General features: G+C 39.8%; 1 protein-coding gene across 2 annotated transcripts in view; it reads right to left on the reverse strand.

Moving 5' to 3' along the window:
* Positions 1-18,300, reverse strand: part of ESR2 (estrogen receptor 2) — a 42,783-nt gene extending 24,483 nt beyond the window's left edge. The window contains exons 1-2 of one of the 2 annotated variants that reach the window (XM_072337712.1): positions 16,100-16,358; positions 5,496-5,965 (exon numbers count right to left, since the gene is read on the reverse strand). In XM_072337712.1, coding sequence (XP_072193813.1) covers positions 5,496-5,929 — 434 coding nt within the window. In that variant the 5' untranslated portion in view covers positions 5,930-5,965; positions 16,100-16,358. Of the gene's footprint in view, positions 1-5,495; positions 5,966-16,099; positions 16,359-18,223 lie in introns of those variants that run through there. The other variant, XM_072337713.1, reaches the window with a different exon arrangement.
* Between the last annotated feature and the right edge of the window lie 3,533 nt (positions 18,301-21,833).

The raw sequence follows: 21,833 nt of genomic DNA on the forward strand, positions 1-21,833 counted from the left end.
ATGAAAACTCTCAGTATCAGCTTGACAAAAGGAAAGTTGTGCAGCGAACTTAAAGGTAGATATCTAAGCACAGATGCCTCTTGTGCAGAGTTCTCCTTGTGCTCCCTTCCAGCAGCATTAAAAAGAAGAAACATCAGCTGGAACAAGACAGCAGGTTATGCAGTTTATGTGACTTTTGAAGAACAAGGTTACATTTCCAGAGCAGAAATCTGCTCACCAACAAGAGCAAATTTAAAGAGAATGGCAGAAATATGTTGAAATTTCTGTCATGGAGACTTTAGCTAACACAATAAAGGTAGACTTTGTGCTGGCTTCATGAGAGGGAAGGACAAAAACAACTACAAGCCAATGAAAAACCTTCTAGGTTACAAGTCTTTGAGGAGGATGTTCTCTGGTTTTCCAAAAGAAGATTAGAGAGAAAATAAATAAATAAATAACTAGAAAGGTGCCTCTGAGCAAATTCCAAACTAGAAAAGTTACAGTATTTATCATAGTATTAAGTCACAGCAAGATTTTTTTAAAAGTCCATTTATCCAGCTCTTACAGGGAATAAAAGTGTTTAGATGTTTAATGTTCCTGGTCTCTGAATTCACACATACAGTTAAGAGATTTCTGAATCACTGACAAGTTTCCCCTTCTGTTACACTGGGAAGACCAATGTGGGGAAACATTCCCTTAGAATAAAGGGGCTGTATCACACACACACCCCTAATATGATGCTAAAGCAAGGAGGAAAATACATTGCTACTCTTTTCCCTTTCCCTGTATTTGGGAGAAAAGTAGTTTGGCGTTTCACATCAGTATCAGAGGCAGCTCCACTTAAGAATCAAGATCCAATTGTTAGAATCAGAAGAGAACCCAGATCAGTCAGAGAGCATCTCAGTTACTGATTGATAAGCTGTAGCAAACTATGCTTATTGCCTTCGTTAGAGCACAAAGCTGTTCCAGATGACAATGAAGAAACAGTACAGACTGCAACATCACACACGAGTGCTACTTTCTACCTACCAGTCATCACGAGTGTTTCTTTATCTGCTTAAAGGTTCAGCTGCAGTCACTCCGCACACATGCAAACTACGTGACTTCTGCCTACTGCAGTGAACAGCTTGCAGGAAGAGCAACAATCTGGAATGCATCCCTCCCACAGGCTCATCGGGCATCAAATCTGCTCATCATCAATAGCTGTGGCAGCACAGCGGGAGGTTCAAAAGCAATTATTTTGTTACTGTTGTCTTTGTGGACAGAGCTAGGAAATAGAGAATTTTAACTTATGTCATATATGCTCATTTCCTCAAGGACGTAGAAATCAGGCAGCCTCATGCATGGTTAGAGGCCTCTTTGCATTGTACACAGGACTGATGTACTTCAAGCACACTCAACAGAAGAATGAGCTGCCAGGTCCTACAGGAAAACTGTGAGGTGGCTGTGTGCTCACGGGGCCCCTGCACCAAACCATGCAGGAAAATAATGTACCCTGACTGCAGTTGAGGAGCTGATTGGATTCAGATTCATTGCTTTACATCTCCAGGTGGTCCTCTCTATTTTCAATCATAGTTTTTATATATAATTAGAGTCATTTGAGTTAAAAGGGAACTCTGAGGGCCATCTAGTCCAATGAACAGGGACACCACAGCTCAACCAGGTTGCAAAAGGCCTTATTCCATCTCTTGTTCTATGGTCAGTAGTGACAAGATGACTACCCTGAAGGAGAAGGAATCAGGCAGTTCAATGTCTATCATGTCTCTTAATTCATTCTAGATTTCATAGAATATCCCAAGCTGAAAGTGTCTGATGCAGACACCATGCTTAGAAAACCTGAGCCTGAATTCAGCTTTTTATCAATAATGAAGAACTGTGGCAAAGATCTGACCTGGCGGTTAGCAAGATTTGTTCATAGCAGTTATAATGCACCATGTTTTTATTTTTTAACCTAAACTATTGTGCTTTAAGAAGAGAGAGAGAGAAATAAAATAAAACAGAAAACAGAAAAAAGAAAACAAATAAATAAATAAATAAATGATGAAGCCAAAAATTAACAGTCCAGATTTTAGCACTTCTTAATAAGCTTCCCTCCCACAGGCCACTGGCTCATTCACTCCCTGGAGAGATTCAGTCTTATACAAACCTAAACTGTACAATGACAAAGGCTGCATCTGTGTGTTGGTCACTTCCTGTGCTCAAGCTCTTGCCTTGTTTAGTGCACCATAAGTCTAAGAAGAGCATTATAATTACAGCCTTTAGCACCGATTGATTTGAATCTCCTCCTTTCTCCCCTGACCATGAGCAAAATGCTGTGCAAAAGTCAGTGAGAGGGTCATTTTCCACTTTTATCTTCCTCAGCTTCTAGGGACAATCACCACCACCATTTCTGGAAGTGCTGATACCACATAACTGTGAATATATCAGTCTCCAAAGCACAGGTTCTGTCACGTCCCAAACACTGATTAACGTACTGAAATTGATGCTACGGGTACCCAAAGATTAAGGGACATTTTTGCTTAATCTGTGTTACCGCATCATGAAATTGAAATGCCAGCCCAACACCACAAAGGGACCTCAAGGTATTGCCAAGTGCCCAACAGAATGGGCACAATTTAAAACAATAATAAAAAATAAAAATTAAAACCAGGATGGGAGAACAATGCAAATAATTATGGCTTCAGAGCAGAGTTTGGACAAAGTATGAATACAGTACTGGGGCACATTGGGCAAGAAATTGACTTAATTGTATACAATTCAAGCAAGCATTGCAGGCCTGCATGAACCATACATGTACAGGCAGAAACAGAAGGAAAATAATGGAACAGAAGAAGTAAAAGGGAGGAAATTAAGTTCCAGAAACATCTCTGCCAACCTTCTTAATGTTTCCTAGTACTTGTTATAAGGACATATCTATCCCATTTTAAAAATAAATCTTTTGTTTCTTTAATTAAAAACAATTTAGGAGACGGAGGCAAAAAAACAATTTCAGATGCCGTGCCAGATTACTCTTAAATATTATACAATTCTATTATCACATTTCTTTTCATGTCATTTTAATATAAATTGTTTGGAAACATCCAAAAAACTATATATATATATATATATACATATATATATACACACACACATATATATATAGCTTTATATGTATAAGTTCTACAAATGCTCTAAAAAAAATTCATGTTTATTTTTCCTTGGAATACTGCTTATTTTTGTTGAGCTACTGCTGCAGATTAACACTGCTAAATGAAAATGTTATGCGGTTCCAGTGTTAAATAAATTTCCTCATATGAAGAACTTATTTGCAAGGAAGAGAAATATGTGGAATTCGGGTTTCTTATTTTAAGCTGATCTACAAGTTCCAAATTACACAAGATCAGCCACAGTGAAGCAGCCCTCATTAGTACAGCAAATGTTAACTGAAGTTTACACCCAGGGAAAATAAAGCCCTCTCACAGTGAGACTCTTGCCTTATTCCTTAAGATAAAAATGAACTGTATAATAATCCTAATTATGCACTGATCACAGGATCACAGAATTGCCTGGGTTGTTGAAAAGGACCACAGTCATCATCCAGTTCCAACCCCATGCTATGTGCAGGGCCGCCAACCACCAGCCCAGGCTGCCCAGAGACACATCCAGCCTGGCCTCGAATGCCTGCAGGGATGGGGCATCCACAGCCTCCTTGGACAACCTGTTCCAATGCGTCACCACCCTCTGTGTAAAAAACTTCCTTCTCGTATCTAAACTCCCCTGCCTCAGTTTAAAACCATTCTCCCTTGTCCTATCACTGTCCACCCTCGTAAACAGTCATTCCCCCTCCTGCTTATATTGATGTTTTCTTACTCGTTGTTCAAACAACTCCCTTTCCTTCAACTACAGTGTTGTTTAAAATTATTTACACCTTGCAACGTTAGTCTCTCCCTTCCCCCAGAGCTATTCCTGTAAGTTTCAGTCCCAAGAATTCTTCCTTCAAGGTATAATCTTCGAAGATGTGGTGTCACAGTCATTGTTCCCATGGCAATAAATAAGATGTTCACGACATTGAAGATCTTGCCAAAAGAGAAGAGAAAGTACATTTTTATCTCAGGCCACGTAGCCACAACAGGGAATTGCAATTCCTCCTTTATGTGTTTGCATGCTGAATTATACACCATTTTTTTTTACAACTTCTAAAGACAAAGGAGGGGTTACAATGCACCATACTGGAACAAATGAACCACTGGAAAAGTCCAGCTAACAAATAATACAGTGATTGCTCGCTCCTGAGATATAAAAATCATCCACATATTTAGACATTCAATTACATTGATTTCTCTGCTTTAAATACAGGTATCATCAGCTAGAGTCACAACAGTCCAAAGGAACCCAAACAAACAATAGAAGACTTAGTTACTTGAACACCAGAGGTACGGGTTTACTTTTAAATAGACTGAAGGGAAGCCACTCTGCAGAGCATCCGAAGGGCTGCTCTTGCTGCTGTGTTCTTCCACTTGGCTTGATCCACTATCTGGTCAGCCCACTAACCTGGACCTGTTTTCCTGCTTACCCAGACTTATCTGTTTTGAAACATTAACCAAAGCGGGAAGAGTTTGGATGATAACCCCACTCATTTGCTCAAGGAACCCCTTTGTAGGCTGGTGCTATTTAAAATAGCCTGTCCCAGTCCACATACCCAACACCTGAGGCAGATATGCGCTGCAGAATTGCCTTTTCTGACTCCAAAGGCAGATTACTCAAGTGGCCATCCTGAAGATTTCTGCAATCCACAAGTCTGAATCAGGCTTTACATTTTATACCTTAGTGCTGGGCAAACAATATAAAGCCCATCCATTGCAGAAGGAATGTGGGTAATACCAAAAGTAAAAATTACTGAATATTGAACTACAGCTGTTGCCAGGACGTGCTATTTTCCATATCATCAATGGCTGAAGTTGAATAAGGAACCATATGAAGAAACACACAGTGGGTAAAACAGGAATAGCCCTTGCAACACCTTCTGCCTTTATCTATAGAAAGCTGCTGTGAACAGGAATGGAATTGTTTTGTCAGCTGATGATGCACACACTTCTCATGGCATGTAACACTGTGCAACATGGGACAACGCTTTTGCAAATTCAGTTCTGAGAAATTCAGCCTGTGAATCTGCTGCTCACATTGCCTTCATGAAAAGCAAATTAAAAAAGATGAGCTTCCCTTTTACATTTCTTAATGTCTTTATAATTATGTGATGCAGAAAAAACAAACAAACATACAGGAATTCAAACAACACTGTAGGAAAATGTGCGTGTGGGGGGAAGAGTCTATACTCCTTTCACCTGAAAAGAAGTTATATTAATAAAAGCAATGGCAAAGTAACAGGAGCAAATTGGTGCTCGGTGTGGGTTTTTTCCTTTGTTTTTCAGACGCACGGATATAAAATGTTTTAAGAAGTAATAACAAAAAGACGTAAAGGAACTAAAGAAGCTGTGATTGACTGATAGGAAAGTTCTAAAGAAGTGAGTGGCACTCACCTGGTGACGGGCAGCACTGGTTCCAGTGGTCTCGCTTCGCACCACGGGCTCTTAGGCTGCTCTGCATACAGAAGCGATGACTGACAGTGCAGTGTCAGAGGGGAGAGGTGGCCAGGAGCAGACCATAACACGCTTGGGCTCGATGTTTGCCTCACAGATGCACTCTCTGAATCACCAAAATTGCTGGCTATGTTGTAATTTATCATAGCAGGACTGCAGAATGCCATTGCAGAATATTCATGCCTGTTTTCCATGTAAGATGAAGGGATGTAGACCGGACTGTGTTCTGTTGTCAATGCAGATTGATTACAGCTGTAGGGAACTGGAGAGCCAATACCAGCAGGTGAGTTTTTAATTTCTGTTTTATTGCATCCAATATCCTGAAGAGGCAGCAACTGAGAAAAGTCCTTGTGAGAAGACGCACAGAGGGACATTTTGATGCAAGACCGAAGATTATTTAAATATTCATCCTAAGATGTTAAGGTAGGGGGAAAAAAAACAACAACCATGAATTAGAAACTAAGGAAGCTCTATCTTAAGTCTTTTCTGTAAAAGAAATAGAGGAATTCACAAAACAGAAAGCACTGAAAACACTCTGTGAAAACAGATTACATAGCAAACGTACTTAGACAGCATTCAAGTTTGCTACCTTTGTGAAGCAGAAAATTCTCTAGAACTTCCTTATAAATAAAGGGGGCAACACTTGTTGAGTCCAAACATCATTTAAAACACAAAAAAATGTATAAATTGAAGCCTGAAATAAAAATGCACGTGACAGCTGGGATCCCAAGCAAAGCAATTCACTGCAACCGGGGTAAAGCTGCTCTGTGTCGAGTAATTGAGGCATGAGTGTCCTGAGAAATCAATTATCTTCAAAGAAATTCACCACCTCCTTCTCCCACTGCAAGAGCACTACTGAAGTATCAGCCTTCCTTTATCAACACGAGTGTGTAACAGATGTTTGGAACACAGACAGACAGAGACTTTACCTTTCAAAATCATAACTCTGCTGTACATCCCTCTCCAGTGAGGAGAAAGATGGGATGGACATCAGTAAGCAGCTCCATCAATGAAAGGTACTTGGATACAGCACCTCTGAACAGAGCCATTATAAAAGTAGATGTCATGAAATGCAGATGTCACAAAGTGCAGGTATTTCTGAGCTGGCAAAGAGGAATTCAAGCAAATCCGTAAGGTCAGGAAGTTTTATAGTTTCCTGGCATGCTGTGCTGCCTGCTCTCCATCCTTCATTCCATCTGAATGTGAAATCACAGGACCTTAATACACTCACAGAAACACTGTCTGCCAGATCTAGGCATACCCAAATCATTCAAGGTAAATTATAGGAAAAAAAAAAAAAAAAAAAAAAAAAAGAATAAAAAAGGAAAAAAAGAAAGAAGTCAACAAAACACCTTCTAAGATGTAAACACCATCCTGGAACCATCAGTTTTACAGCAGCATTTAAGAGTATTTAAATTTCATTCTTCGTTGTGGGCTTTGTGTGTAATTCATTCAAGTTCCGGTTCCCAGAAGAGATACCCCAGCATAATTTACATATGGCAATAAGAGATAATAAGTAAATAAGAGTAAATAAGAAGTCAGCCACGGTTTTGCTATACCAGAAGTGTCTAAAGTATGGGTGCTAAATATTCTTACCTTTTTTCGCCTCACACAACCATAAGATAAAATGCTAAAGATCCAAACATACGTTTCCTGAAGCACCAGCTACCTCCCTGTCCCAGAAATTCTCAACTAGATGGCATTTCTAGTATGCCATCTTGGTGTACCGACATTTTCCCCACCTAGAGACAGGACTGATGGTAGAATCACCAAAAAAGAAACAAGAGAAAATCTATCTGAATAAAATAGTTTAGGGCTCTTCTCCCTTTGAACTCTGCTGATGAAAGTGAAGATATATGGAGAAGTAATGAGGAACTCATTCAAATCATCTCTGGCACTTCAGCCCCAGCTGCTGTTTATTCCTTTGTGGGAAACAGGAAAATGAATTATCTCAGCAGTGGTTTACATCCAGCCGTTGTTGCACTGGAACTCTGATGCAGCCAAAGCAGGAGAATGTGACCTCATTTTTCATACATTCTACATGCCTTATGTGCCCTTGCCAGATGCTTCACATTTTCCCCTAAGAGCGCAAAAAGCACTGGAAATCCCACATGTTCTCTTGCTTGCATTTTATGGACAGCCCAAATAATTTTCAGGCAGCAAATGACAGAACTGAAAAACAACATTATTTTCAGCAGCGGTTACTTTCATAGTGAACGCTGTGAATTTGCTCATAGAATTCAAAATGCATGTAGGTAAAGCAAAGTACCACTTGGGATCTCAGAGGTGTGCACGGACACTCCACAGGAGCACCTGAATGATGTCAGCCCTGCCCAGCAAGAGCTGACTGCACTGCTCCCCTTCAAAGGGTGCACAGCGCAGTGTAACCCCAAACCCTTCTGAGAGAAGGACTTGAGAGGCATTACAGTGACATCCCAGAATGACCTAAAGACGTTCTGCTAAGATACTGCAATGGCTTTGGCAGCAGGCAACTGGCTGTACAGTTTCCCTCAGAAAATACACGCACATATGATGCATAAGCAGAGGGAACACAGAGTTGGTACTCAATAATTTCATGAATCCAAATCAGCTGAGATTTAAATTATGGTTTTTGAGAGAGAGGCAACCCACTGGAGTGATAGGGAGGGTAGCTGCCAATTTAGCAGGAGGTTTTATTCTCTCCAAAGAACAACAGGCAGTATTTAGAAATATACAGAGAGCTTCGAAGCAGCACAAGTTTTAGAGGGAAGAGTTCATGCAAGCATGAGAAGTTTGTACAGCATTCCTCCAAAACAGACGGCTCGTGACTTTTTTTCCTTTACTAAAGAAAGGACTTTGGGTTCCAGAAGGCTAAAAAAATACACTTCATCAGACTTCAATATAACAAATAAACAACAGTAATGGCTTAAGATAATTAACTTGAGTAGCAGAAATTACTTTGCCATGGTAGGTTTTGGATGTACATGGGATCATATTCTTCATATACTCAGGAGATTCAGAACAGGAAGTCCAGAGCCTCACAAATAAAACAAAGCTGCAGAAAACATTCAGAACTGCACAGAAAAGTCCCCAAAATAACTGCTGCTCTGCAGAGCTGTACTTCTTGAGGAAGAATTGCAGGTTCAGGTAACCAGAGCTTAAGATTCAAGTCTACAGAAGACAAACTCCACTAACATCAGTACCTCAGAAGGAATCACTGCCACATTTAAGCTGAGGATCGCAATAAGAAGTTGCTACAGGACAATAAGTTTGTCCCATTTCATGATGCCCTCCTATCGAAAACACTACTAGAATTAACAACTCCATGAACCAAACTCCTGTCCCAAATTTTCTTCCTTCTCTGCATAAAGGTATTAAAAAAAAAAAAAGAAAAGAAAGAAAATTCAACTCTAAGTAGGTAATTTAGATCTAATCTGTCAGCAGTGCACAAGATCTGTACCAGGCCCAGAAACAAAATAGGTATCCATCATTTATAGAGTACAGCCTTCTCGACTGCAAGTGTTTCAATCGAGTCAGTTTAGCTTAGAAAGGTAGGAAGCAACTGAAATGCCACAAAGTAAGTAACCAGTCTGATTCCTCCAGTAGCACTTACCATTCACATATATAGTACATTAAGGGAAGAATCCACATCTGACATATGACAATAAATTTCCATGGGCTCCAGTATGCAAAGGATAGCACCACTTTCCATGGGTATGCAGGAGCAAAAACGTGATGTTGTTAATGTTATCCAAGAAAAAGTGAGGCTTCTGCTCTTGAAACAGCTCTACATATTGAACTCAGTGTATCTTGACAGTCACAATGCAACAAACACCAGATCAAGTACAAGACTGCTGGTTTGGATGTCATAGTCAAACAGATAGACGGGTAAATAATTAAGCCATCTGACCTACTGGAACAATCTCAAATGGGTATCTACATTCAAATGTTGGTAACAGCACATTACGTACACCAAATACCTTTTTAAAAGCCTTCCACAAAATAGCATTAGAAAGGGGTAAATAAAGGGAAAAGAGGGCAGGCTGCCATGTTTTAGAACCTGCTTGGAAACAATATAATAGCTTTTTCTAGATAGGCACAACAGTCCACAAGTAAACTTGGATATTCTCAGGTACTATTTCATCAGCATAAATAACAACGTGCTTAGAATTTTCCAGGCAAGACACATATTTTGAGCAATTTTTTTTCTTGTCATAAAGATCATCCCTCTCTCCGCTAGGTTTCAATTAAGGCATAATCATTATTCCTTCCATTTGAATAAGAGGTGATTCAGCAAACCTGCATTCTACTGCCCCACAGCCCGAGCCTCGCACTCTTCTTGGAAAGCATTCTATTAATATTCTGCTAAGTTAAACTTTGTGCATCTCATTGCAAAAATAAACCAAAGCATCTTCTCAGGAACGGATCATTAAAGCAAAGTCACTACTGATGCATAAAATAGCTCTTATGCTTCAGGTTTTGTGGATAACTTATTACTCATTAAACACAGCAGTGCAAGATACTGCCAACAGAAGGCATGTGAGTAAACAGGTTTATTATTTATTACCTGAGGTGCACTATATGCAACAAGTAGGGGGCAGATAGGAAGGCAAAAGGGAAATAAAGCTCTTTTTAGAGACTTTCAGATCCATTCCTGCAAAATTAGCAGCTTGTTTCCAAAGAGATCAAGATCACCTCTGAAGAAAATACTGAAGATCAAAACCACAGGAGCAAGAATAGTTGGAAACACTGAAGAGAACTGAGCACCCTTTGCCCTGTTTTAGCCTTGGTGTTACTGAGGACACTGACAACTTTTAGGTTCTTCTAAACATTCATAAATATTTCAGGGATCTGGTGCACGACATGTGCAGGCACCAAAGGAACCAGGTTTGGTCCTGGGAGAAACAGAAAACCGAAGGAGGGCTTAATTACAGTCTTCTACTACCTGAAGTGCAGTTACAAAGACTAAGCAAGATTACTGAACAGTGCACAGTGTGGACAAGAGGTTAGTCACATGTTGGAGCAAGAGAAAATCTGGTTGGACATGAAAAAGAATCTCCACAATGAGAATAATTAAGTGAAGGATATTCAGGAGGGCTGTGAAATCTTCATTTTTGGAAACATTAAAAAAAGAAAAACAAAAAGGGAGACTGAAGAGAGGCTGAAAATGACCCTGAACAACCTGACCTCACTTGTAGCAAGATATTGGATTCATTGCTCTCCAGATATTCCTTCCCACCTGAATTTTTTTTATGACTATGTTCCTCCACTATTAAAGGCATTCATAGATGAGGAAGTTCCATTTTACTTGTGCTGGAAAAAGTGAAGCATGACAAACGGTAATAACCTGGGACACTGGCCACCTCATAAACTTCTTTCAAGTGAAGAACTGTGGGTCCTGTCCAAAGATGGCCATCACTTAACACTTTATGATACATGAAGCGAGATGTCATATTCACTGCAGTGGGATTAGATCACTTGGAGGTATGCATAGAAGGGGAAAAGATTTTCAGATCTTGCTTCAAGCAGGGGTTAATATTCACTGCAGCACTTTTTAACCTTCCAATTTATAGACCCTTACGATGCTATCAGACCTCAGAACAGATTTCATTTGCATTTCTTAGGTACATTTCATAAGCTTACAGACCTATAGACCATAAATTACAAGCCACTGTCCTGTTCAAGTGTACAAATGAATACAGAGAGATCTCAGCTTCTCTTCTTTGCATGTCATTACTTCAAAGTGGGCACTCAAATATATATTCCATCAAAAAGAATATTTGGACTTCAGTGGGAAAATTCTAACATGCTACCTTACAAAAGAAGCATCCATTAAAGCTATTACACAAGTGGCAATTATAATCAATTAGTCCAAGGATTTTGTAATCACACTTCAACCTACAGCAGTGTTATGGCAAAAGCTAGTACAAAAGAACATCACACTTGTCTGATAAAAACATTATTGCTTAAAGAAAGCATCTCCTTCTGACGTAAGGAAGGGCAGAAGAGAGCAGGACAGGCTGGCCTATGGCTGGGACTCATGGTTTCATTGAGCAAGGATGTGTGTCTGTATCTAGTAACTCTGAAGCACGCTTGGGGGGTCCCAGCACAAAGTAATTTAGTTAATTCTTGCAGAGTTAATTCTGAGCAGCTAGTTCTTGGTTTGATGATCAGCTCATAGCTCTGTGCTAACAGCAGGGAACATACCAGTTCCTTGTGTCCAGGAAGATTACTTCCTTCAACCACCATGTCTCCATTAATGAGAAGGCCATATAACAATCATGGTTTTCCAGTCATTACAAAACCTTGTATTGAGGGACATCTTTAATTTGTATGACTGCTGAGAAGCAGAGTGTTGAGCTCAATCATCTGCCATCAGAAAGGGTGACTATATATGGAGAAAAAGCCTTGTTTTGCACAGTAGGGCTTTTACACAACTCAGCGTGTTACTGAATAACTGTGCCTTAGTTACTGGCACGGCAGAGACATGAGCTGGTGCAGGGACACTGACTCGACTCAAGTTCTTTTTGTTTACTCTTATAACAATTCCACATCTCCCAGCATCAGTCCCTCCTGATGCTCAAATAAATAAATAAATCAGAAACAAAAAAACACTGCTGTGTTTATTCCCTTTTCCCGCAGCAGTTCCCCCATGCAAGTCTGTGAGGAGATGGAGCAGGCGGATAGGGAACAACGCCAGCAGCAATGCACTCATTTCAGACAGAAATTTAGGAGAGGAAAAGGGGAAGAAAAAAGTCAATATCTGGAAAAAAAACAAAACAACAGCAACAAAAAGAAAGAAAGAAAACAAGCAAATCAAGCAGTAAGAATACAGTGGGAATTTTGGCACCCCCTGTTCTCTCAGGCAGCAAAAATGTCCATCTCACCTTCTGAGGAAAGTATAGACAAGAGATTCCCTGGCAGCAGGTGTCCAAAACCAGGCATAAAAACCACTGATGAGACTAAGAGCCTCCTGGCCAACAAACAAAAAGAGTAAAGTCATAGCTGCACCCAAAGCCCAGACCCTCGGCAATCTACAGGCAACAAAATCAGTTATTTGGGAACATGACTTATTCATCTCCCCAGACAACATGAACTGGTCTAACTCGGCTGAGCACACTGTGCCACCTGAGGATCTCACTTCCCATAGCTAGAAAACATGGGATGGGGGTTTCAGCTTGGCATATAAGGCAGTAAATGCAGGATTTAATTTCTCCTGGCTAAGCGGACGTGATGCACAGGCTGTTCCCTTGACTGTGCCATGCCTCAGGCTCCTCAAATAACCTTTTCTTTACAAGACCAAGAAGGAGCAGAGATTACTACAACACTGTCTGAGGCTGCAGAAAACCCTCTTTGTTAACCTGCTGCCAGGGAGCCATTTGTCAGAGCTGGGTGACCAGAAGAAGGAAAAAAGCAGCAGAATTTTTCCTCTCACACCAATGCTGAACATCCCTTACTCCACTCTCTCCACCTTTAAATAAAAACATTTCTTACTCTGATTTTCCCATGCAGCCTCATTATTACGCAAATTATTTACGCTGTAAATCTAACTGACTTAACAAAAGAGTTTCACCACTGTCCTTCCAAGAAGAACATGCCACTTGCAAGGTTCTTTTTCCATTCCATCAGCCACTAAAGCTCTGAGCTTTGGGAGACACTGAAACTTGCTTCAGTCCTGCAAGTGCTCCAGGAGTGCCCAGTTTGCAGCATGCTCTGCTCAGCATGCAAACACCATTTGTAAATAAGTGTGCAGTTGCCTTAGACTTTACTGCAACAAACAATCTTTTTTCCCATAGATATAAAACGTGAATAAATGCCTGGTCCTATAATTGGATTAAAAACAAATCTATGTGTGGGCACGTATGAAATACAATACAATTTCAGCTGTCTTTCTGATTTCCCTGTTGGAATTTATGTATAACACTGGTTCACTTGTATTCATTCTACTACACACCTTCCCATTAATAGAAGATAAAACACTTTTGTCCCTGCAATTTTATTCTAACTTGTCTTTCAAAAATCTTATTACAATTTAGTTTCCCTAATATCCAGTTTTACTGATTTAAAAGACCTAAAACTGCCTGAGAAATCAGTAAATATGCTGTAACCTTTCTTCACAAACTCAATGAAATAACACAGAAATCGAGGTATTGATTATTCTTGACTTTGCAAGCTATGACAAACTGTTCTAACGCGGCACGGAATCCCAAATCAGATATCTTGAATGTCATCAACAGGTAACAAAAGGCTTTGGGCATGTCTTAGTCTATTAAGCATAAAAAAGCTATTCCAGATTTGTCTCATTAAACTGCACATGAGAAACTGCCTTTTACTGATCTGTGGGTAAAAGCCTGACTCAGCTGAGTTCGTCAGAATCTTGTTTTTTATTAACACAGGAGGGGAACCTGTCCAATGTATTAATCAAGGCAAAACTTGAATGTTCCCTTAATTCCATCTCAATAAAGCTAAAAAATGAATAAATTAATCCTGGGATTTCTGCTCTCTAAGCTTCCTATTTCCTGTCCCTGGAGGAATGGACCGGCAAACACTTCCACGTGAATATTTCCTGCTGCTAGCAAAAGTGTGTGGCAGGTAACTGAAGAAAAACACGATAACACAGTGGTTATACATCCTATTGAGCTCCTGGATCTCCCCATCCCTTTTCCCCGCACATTTTCTTCTACTTGCACCTTCAAGTCAATATTATACAACCAGAGCTCAGAGTATTTGAAAAGAGCACATAGTAAACATGGCTTCAAAAGGGTTTTTAATTAATACACTTCAATCCATTCTTTATCAGAATGTCATCACAGAAACTCTGTCTGACCCTCACTGAAGGCAATTCTGCAATGACAGTATTTTCAGATCATCTCTGTAAGTATGGAGTGTTTTCCCTGTGACACTTCAGGTTTATCAGGTTGCCAACAAACATATTCACTGGGATAAACAATTATTTTTCCAATTCCACTTTCTCCAGCAATACTTGGAGCTCAAATAAATTAACTGGTTTGCACGATTTACAGCATTTCTGAGATCAGCTGTAAAGAAGTCTCAGATTTATTCTAAGGTTTTTATTGCTATTTCTCCTTTAAAAGTCCAAGGCAGCTGAACTGCTCACTTACACACACAGTTACCAGTTTGAGAACAGAGACACTACTGCTGGCTTCCACTGACACCGTGTCTGCAAAGCATGTCACATCTTATTTAAAAAGACATAGGAAAGTTACAAAAGGAAAGCAAAAAGAGCAAAAAGGACAGGGGGGTGATTCGATGTTTAAATTATGTTCACAGACTTGTAAAGGAATTTTGCTTAAGTTCTGAAACTGCAACTATAAGTTCTAAAGATTTACATTAGAAGTGAGAAATGCTGCTTCAGTAAAGGCACTGTACTTCAGTCTTCGATCTGTTCCCTTCTTATGGTGAGAAAAGATGATCAAGGAATTTCAAGGATACAGATGAGGAAGGAAAGAGCTGCTAAAACTCAACATGTCAGAATCGAGTGCTAAATGACTTTATGTTCAAAACAGGCTTCTCATGCTACTCAAACACATCAAGACTTCCACTGTATATAAGGTATGGTGCTCTGTATGACAACATAGAAACATTTTCCAACAAAGACATTGCACATTCACTAGCCATTCATTCCAAATTACATAACCTGCTCTATCCCATTTTTCCATTCAGATTAGAGTTTATTTTCTCCAGTAAAGCTTCATTTTTAAAATGCCCAAGATAAAATGACCAGGTAATTCCTGTCATTGCTAGGCAAAAGCCTTTACTAGCATTCAGGCAGTGGTTCCAAAGGATTTGGTAAACAGGTCCTGAGCCACCTTTCATTATTGTTAAATATCCCTTTAAGCATTTCCGAAAGCAAACTGAAGAAACAGGTTTGTAACTGCCTGTTTACTTCAAAAGATGCTTTTCAAAACTCAGTTTCCTTCTACAAGACTGGAAACCTACATCACTGACTCGAATATGGGAAAACTGCCAAGACAGACACAACAGTTGTCAAAACAAAACCCGAGACATTAAGCAAGGTGATGCCTGCAATCTGAAGAATCTGATTCAAAGTTCAGGTAAATCAATAAAGAAACTTCTAATAACTCCAGTTCGCTTTGGGTCAGGCCCTAAAAACATTATGATTCTAAGTGGCTTTTACCTTCTATTAGCATATTCATTTGAGCAAGTTGTCAAGAATCTTAAAAATAAATAAATAAATAAATAAAAATTCTACTTATTTCTGTTCATCAAAAACATCCCTTCCTGCTTTTAGTGCAGCAATCATATTCCAATCAGCTCTTTAAGTCAAAGTACTAAGATACAGCCAACTTCTACAATTCTCTTTGAACCCTCAAAGAATTTTAAAAGCACAAACCTGTTGAAAAGTCTAACAGTTCATGCAGATCTAAGAACAAATGTGCACTGGAACTAAAACAAAAAACTCTCAGTATTTCAACCATCCCATTTCACTTACAGAGCTTACTGTTCATAAACCCAGCACCTATCAATTGCAGAGCATTGGCAACATTGAAAATGATAAATATTGCATTCAATATAGCACGTACCTGATTGACACTGAATGGGGTTTTCTGTTCTTTATGAATGTTCTGACAGCATTACATGTCAGCAAGGTTTTCACATAGCAGTTCTGGATTTGTTTTCCTTCTTTCCTTTATCTCAGATTCTAAAGCAGCTGTGCTCACCAACACTTAGTCATCAGATCTCAAATATGAATCTTTTCAAAGCAATGTGATGCCAGCTCATCAGTGCAAGATTACACAGATACTATCAGTGTTTCCTTTCCCTGTGAAGGCAAGACCTAAACAGAAGTTCCTCCTCCTCCTTTCTGACATAACAAGCTTCTGAATTTGTCGTTCACTGCAGTTAAAGCTCTTACATTACTGAACCATTTCATAAGCCAGTCATTCTCATATTTAGCACAGAAATGTGAATGATTAACTAACCAGCAATTCTGGAAGAAAACACTGACATTTTTAAAAAGCCAGATCAAACTTTTTTTTGCTATTATTTCAATCTTTGTCACAGGAAAACCTGAAATATATCAAACATTCACTGTGAACCAGCAGTGTAATCATCTTAGACATTATGGACGTTATTAATAAATGACTTTGACAATGTTTTTAACACCAGCTGCAATAATATGGAGGGAAAAGAGGGGGCTGAGGGGTTTTTTTTGTGGGGTTTTTCTTTCTTTCTCTTAACGTAATTACATTCCTTTCCAAGCAAACTGAATTAACTAGTAGCTGTTCAAGGTGTTATTTTACCAAGTTTACATTTATTTAAAGAAAATTGAAGACATGCATCAAGGTCCAACACTCAATTATATGCTGGGATTGCTTTCAAAATGTTTGATTAGTTGCACAGAGCATTAACCCCATTTACTCTAGGGAAGCTGACATGCTCATAAATTTGTTTGGATAAAGCATCATGTTATTCACCCTTGCATTTCAGATGCAAACATACCTTCAAGCCTACACAGCCTTCCAAATCTTTCATCTGAATTTGGAGGTTTGACTCTTGTCAACCCATGCAGCTGAAATAGCCCTGCCACCTTTGCTATCAACAGCTTCCCTGCAAGCACAGCCAGCACCAAGTCAAAGGGGTATTACTGTCCACTCAGTCTGCTGTTCCCATAATTACTTCACACTAATGCAGTTTTTCTTAGCATTAGATCTGCATTTTTACCTTGTTTCTCTACATTCTTTTCCTTGAGCTTCCCCATCTCCACATATTACTATTTCTTGCAGGTCCAAACATAGATGTTTTTAATCTGAGATTTGCTTTGCCTGTAACAGATGAAGCTTTTTGCAAGCTACAGGGGATTTAAATCCCTACTGCCAGCACCTTTTGATCACTGGTTTTTATACAGCTTCAGACCTTTCCAACCCTATTTGTGCCCCTGGTAGCCCTTAAGCTCTGTTTAAGGGTAAAGTCATGCTCCTGAGCACCCTAAATACAAATGCATAGGAATGTAAAGGTTTACGGATACATTCTACAGAAGAGCAATTTAATTACTTGTTCCTAAAAAGGCTTCCTCCTTCAGGCCCCAGCACAGCTCCCCAATCCTGCAAGCTCCTTCATTTAAATACCAGCCCTTGCTAAAGCTCCCCTCCTCTCTGTTTATTTTTAAGCAAATACCCTGCTGTATCTTTCGCAAGACAGCAATGGAGGCGGTGAAGGGCCCCTTTCCTTCTTACAAACAAACAGCAAAAACTTCAGAAATCTGAGAGCACAAGGAGGGCAATAACTCATTGCACCTGTGGGTTTCAGGCAGCCAACAGCAGAAGTTAGACTCCAAAGGACATCAGAGCAGTCAAAAGATCCATATGGGCACCCTTTGCTCAGGAATTCAATTACTAAAACAGGTAAACTAAAACTGACTTCCTTTGGGCAAGCCTGCCAGAAACGACAACAGTCCCTGTCATCAGGCACCTTACAGCACACCAGGTTTCTGCAGAAGATACTTGTTCTGTACTTGGATTGCCATCACTGACTCCAAGATGCGTTACCACAGGCATATCCAAGACAGAATGTACAGGTTCTACTTGGCAGAGTCCTGACAAAGATTAAAACACTGCAGGGTCTGTAGAAGTGTCCATAAAATGCAGCCCCAGAAGGGGAACAAAGACTACATACACCAAGTATTAGTAACAGCTTTAAGTAGTTACCTATGAATTGTATTTCTGTCCTCCATTCAGATCTTCCCTCAGTTGGGAGCCGCATCTATTCTGGGTAATAAAAGCAAAAACCTTCAATCAAAGCAAATTAAGATTTTATTAAGAAATCTGTGTGTTAAATAGCCAGATGGAATAAAGATTCACAAGATAAACAATCAGGAACAGGATGGCATTAGGCAGCAGGCAAAGAAAAGTCAAATTTCTTTCTCTCATTTATATACATATGAACTATAGCAATATTTCCTAAAACAATATAAAAGGAGAAGGTCTTTAATTATTACAAATTCCTGGTTGGTTTGGAGGCAGAGAGGTGATAAGAGGAGCAGTGTCAAGACAGGAGCTTCTCTGCATAGAAAGAGGTGATTAGGCACTGAGTTACAGCAGTTTGTAACTGGAGCAGCACCTGGCTGAGAGACACGTGGAGCAACTACAACGAGTCTTGAGACAATACACAGAGACAAAAATAATCCAGATAAGAGGTAGGTCGGGATGGCACGCTCCCCATTGTTTACAGGTGCACAGGAAGAATATATTAATGCCAATAAATTCAAATGCTGTTCCCTTAAAGAAAGGTGTTGTAGTGAATGAAATGGGTAAACTTACTGATTGACAGCCAGGCTCATCAGTGACAAGTGCATAAAATCTGTATTGTCCCAGCTGCAAGGAGTTATGTTATTACCTTATTCAAGGCTAGCAACACTGAGACCATAGGAGATTTTACTATGCCAGTGCAGCTTGTGTCTTGTCTGTAAACTTCCCAAGTAAATACCAAGTTTTCTTCTTAGCAGTCCTACTCTATTTAGCACTCCAGGTCTCGCAGCCACAACTTGGCTTTCCTGTAAATTCGCATGATATGAGCAATTTAAAGAGTGGTTTGACTTCAGGATTCACCTAACAAAGAACCTTTTCACCACCTCCCACAAGTTTTAAAGCTGTTACAATAAAAGGATAACACGGAAGGAGGAGTAAAGAAAAGTGGCCAGAACAGAACTGCAGAAGGAATCTTTTTGGGTTCAATGTTCATTAGTGACTACATTTTCTTCCATGCTTATTGTTAAATTGCTGTGGCAAGAAGGATGCAGCATTAAGATCTGCAGAAATAATTGTCATAATTATACCTAAAAGAATTCGAAGGAAACGTCAAAAAGGCAAAAGGCTACATTTCACATCAGTGAGTATCTGGTGGGTGAATACCTGACTCTGTTACCATGGCTTCCACCCCAGTACCATACACTTAATTTCGTAACAATTCCTCTATAAAAGGGAAATCACGGTTACATGGGAAGGTTTATTTCCACTCCACACACAAAAACTGCCCTGAAGAATAACGCTGTCACTACCTCTTGAAGCCAATAAAGCTTTTAGCCACAACATCAGACATTCTCTGCAAGGCTACCAGTTTCAAGCTGAGTGGGGATGTGCCTAGATAATGAGAGGCTGGGTTCAAAGGCTCTCCCCTACTACCACAACTCAGTCTACTTTCTGACTACATTTAAGTCTTTCCACATAGAATGCTGAGCCACACCTTAAGGTCTTATATCATGCTCCTATATCTTCCCTTAAGGGTTTGGCCTTGACTATTCTGCTATAGTAGAACATGTCTGCTAGGATTCATATCTCCTGAAGTAGGAATTAAATTATTCTAAATAAACACTAATTTTCTTCTAAAATCTCTGCTTCTTTGCAGAAGCTATGGAGAAGGCAACCGTGCTCCTTAAAAACCAAAACCAGACATTGTTTCCCCAGCCTTTCCACTTCCAGAGAAGTTGTTTTTAGATATGCCAGATACAAAATCCTTCCTATGGCATGAGCCCTTTCTTGGCTGTACTTGTCTCCTGGACAAGTTCAAGAAAAAAAAAAGAAACACAAACAATGTATATAGTTTTATAATCCAGAAGTACTTGGAGAAGGTTTGTTTCTATAAGGCCACAAAGAACCAGCAAAAAGAGTTAGTTTTTTACATTTAATAAATAGATGAAATCAAATGTGATGTTATTCGGAGAGACCCAGCCAGGCTTGAGCAGTGGACCCAGGTGAACCTCATGAGGTTCAATACATCCAAGTGCAAGGTGTTGCACCTGGGTTGTAGCAACCTCTAATACCAATACAAGCTGGGGGATATAAGGACAGAGCACAGCATTACTGAAAAAAACACAGAAGTATTGGTGGATGGCAGCTAGATGTGAGCCAGAAATGTGCCCTCACAGCCCAGAAAGCAAACTGCATCCTGGGCTGCATCCAAAGCAGCACAATCAGCAGTGTGAGGAAGGTTATCCTGCCCCTCTGTGCTGGTGGGACCTCACCTCAAGTACCCTGTACAGATGTAAAGTCTCTAGTACAGGAGAGCTGTGGACCTGTTGGAGCACATGCAGGGCAGGGCCAAAAAATGCTTCAAGGGATGAAACACGTCCCCTGTGAGGACAGGCTGAGAGAGCTGGGGCTGTTCAGCATGGAGAAGGCTCTGGGGAGACCTGAAAGCAGCCTTTCAGTATCTGACAGAGGACTGTAAGAAAGAAGGGACGGAGTCTTCAGTAGAGTCTGTTGTGACAGGCCAAGGTGAAACAGTTTCAAACTAAAGGAGGGAAGATTTAGATAGGATATAAGGAAGAAGTTATTTACAACAAAGATGGCAAGGCCTTGGTACAGATTGGCCAGAAAAGTGGTGGATACCCTAACCCTGGAGACACCCAAGGTCAGGCTGGATGGGGCCCTGAGCACCTGATGGAGCTGTGGGTGTCCCTGTTCATTGCAAGGGGGTTGGACTAGATGACCTGTAAGGGTCCCTTCCAAATCAAACAATTATATGATGAATGTGAACCATGCAATTACAGAAGATAATTTATTTGAAGGACATGACTGATGTCATACACTCATTTATTATATCTACTCAATGTTACTAATGATTATTACATCCTTTTTTGTTGGAAAAAAAAAAAGGCAATGGGGATGGAAAGAATAGCTGGGCAAGATAGAAAAGGCCTGCTAGCTGAAAGCAATAACTAATGAATTTGCTTCAGTATGGGGATAAAAAGTAACTGCTCACAGATAATACCCTTGAATAGTTTTCCAACATCAAGTACAGCTGTCCTTAATTCAAAGTCTCTTTTGCAATCCAACTAATATACTCAAGCAAACAGAAATATACTTTCTTTTCTCAGTAGATAACCTGAATCCAACTAGAAAAGCAAAGTTCAAGATGCAGAAGATTCTGCCAGTAGGAGAACAAGAGAAGAGAGAGAGTTACAAAGCCAGCTGAAGTGGCTGAAAGATTCCCAAAGTATTTACAGCAATTGAAGCAACTGAGCTTTATTCTTTGATCAATACAGACACTTAAAAACAACTTGCCCTTTAAGGAGTCTGCTTAAAAAGAAATAAAAACACAATAACACCACAGTTTGAAAAGAAAAACAAGAGTTTTCGGTAATGTTACCACAAAGAAGCAGATACAAAAGGTAGTGACTCTTCCCACATAATCTTCTATTCATTGTTTCCAGTATCAGACTTCATTTTGCAGCAAGTTTTAGTTCAACTTCCCCTTTAGAACTAATCAGTCTTCAACAGCAGCAGCTACTGATGGAGGTCATATTGGGTCACCTCCACT

Source organism: Excalfactoria chinensis, chromosome 5 (genome assembly GCF_039878825.1).
Source record: "Excalfactoria chinensis isolate bCotChi1 chromosome 5, bCotChi1.hap2, whole genome shotgun sequence".
Classification (NCBI taxonomy): domain Eukaryota; kingdom Metazoa; phylum Chordata; class Aves; order Galliformes; family Phasianidae; genus Excalfactoria; species Excalfactoria chinensis.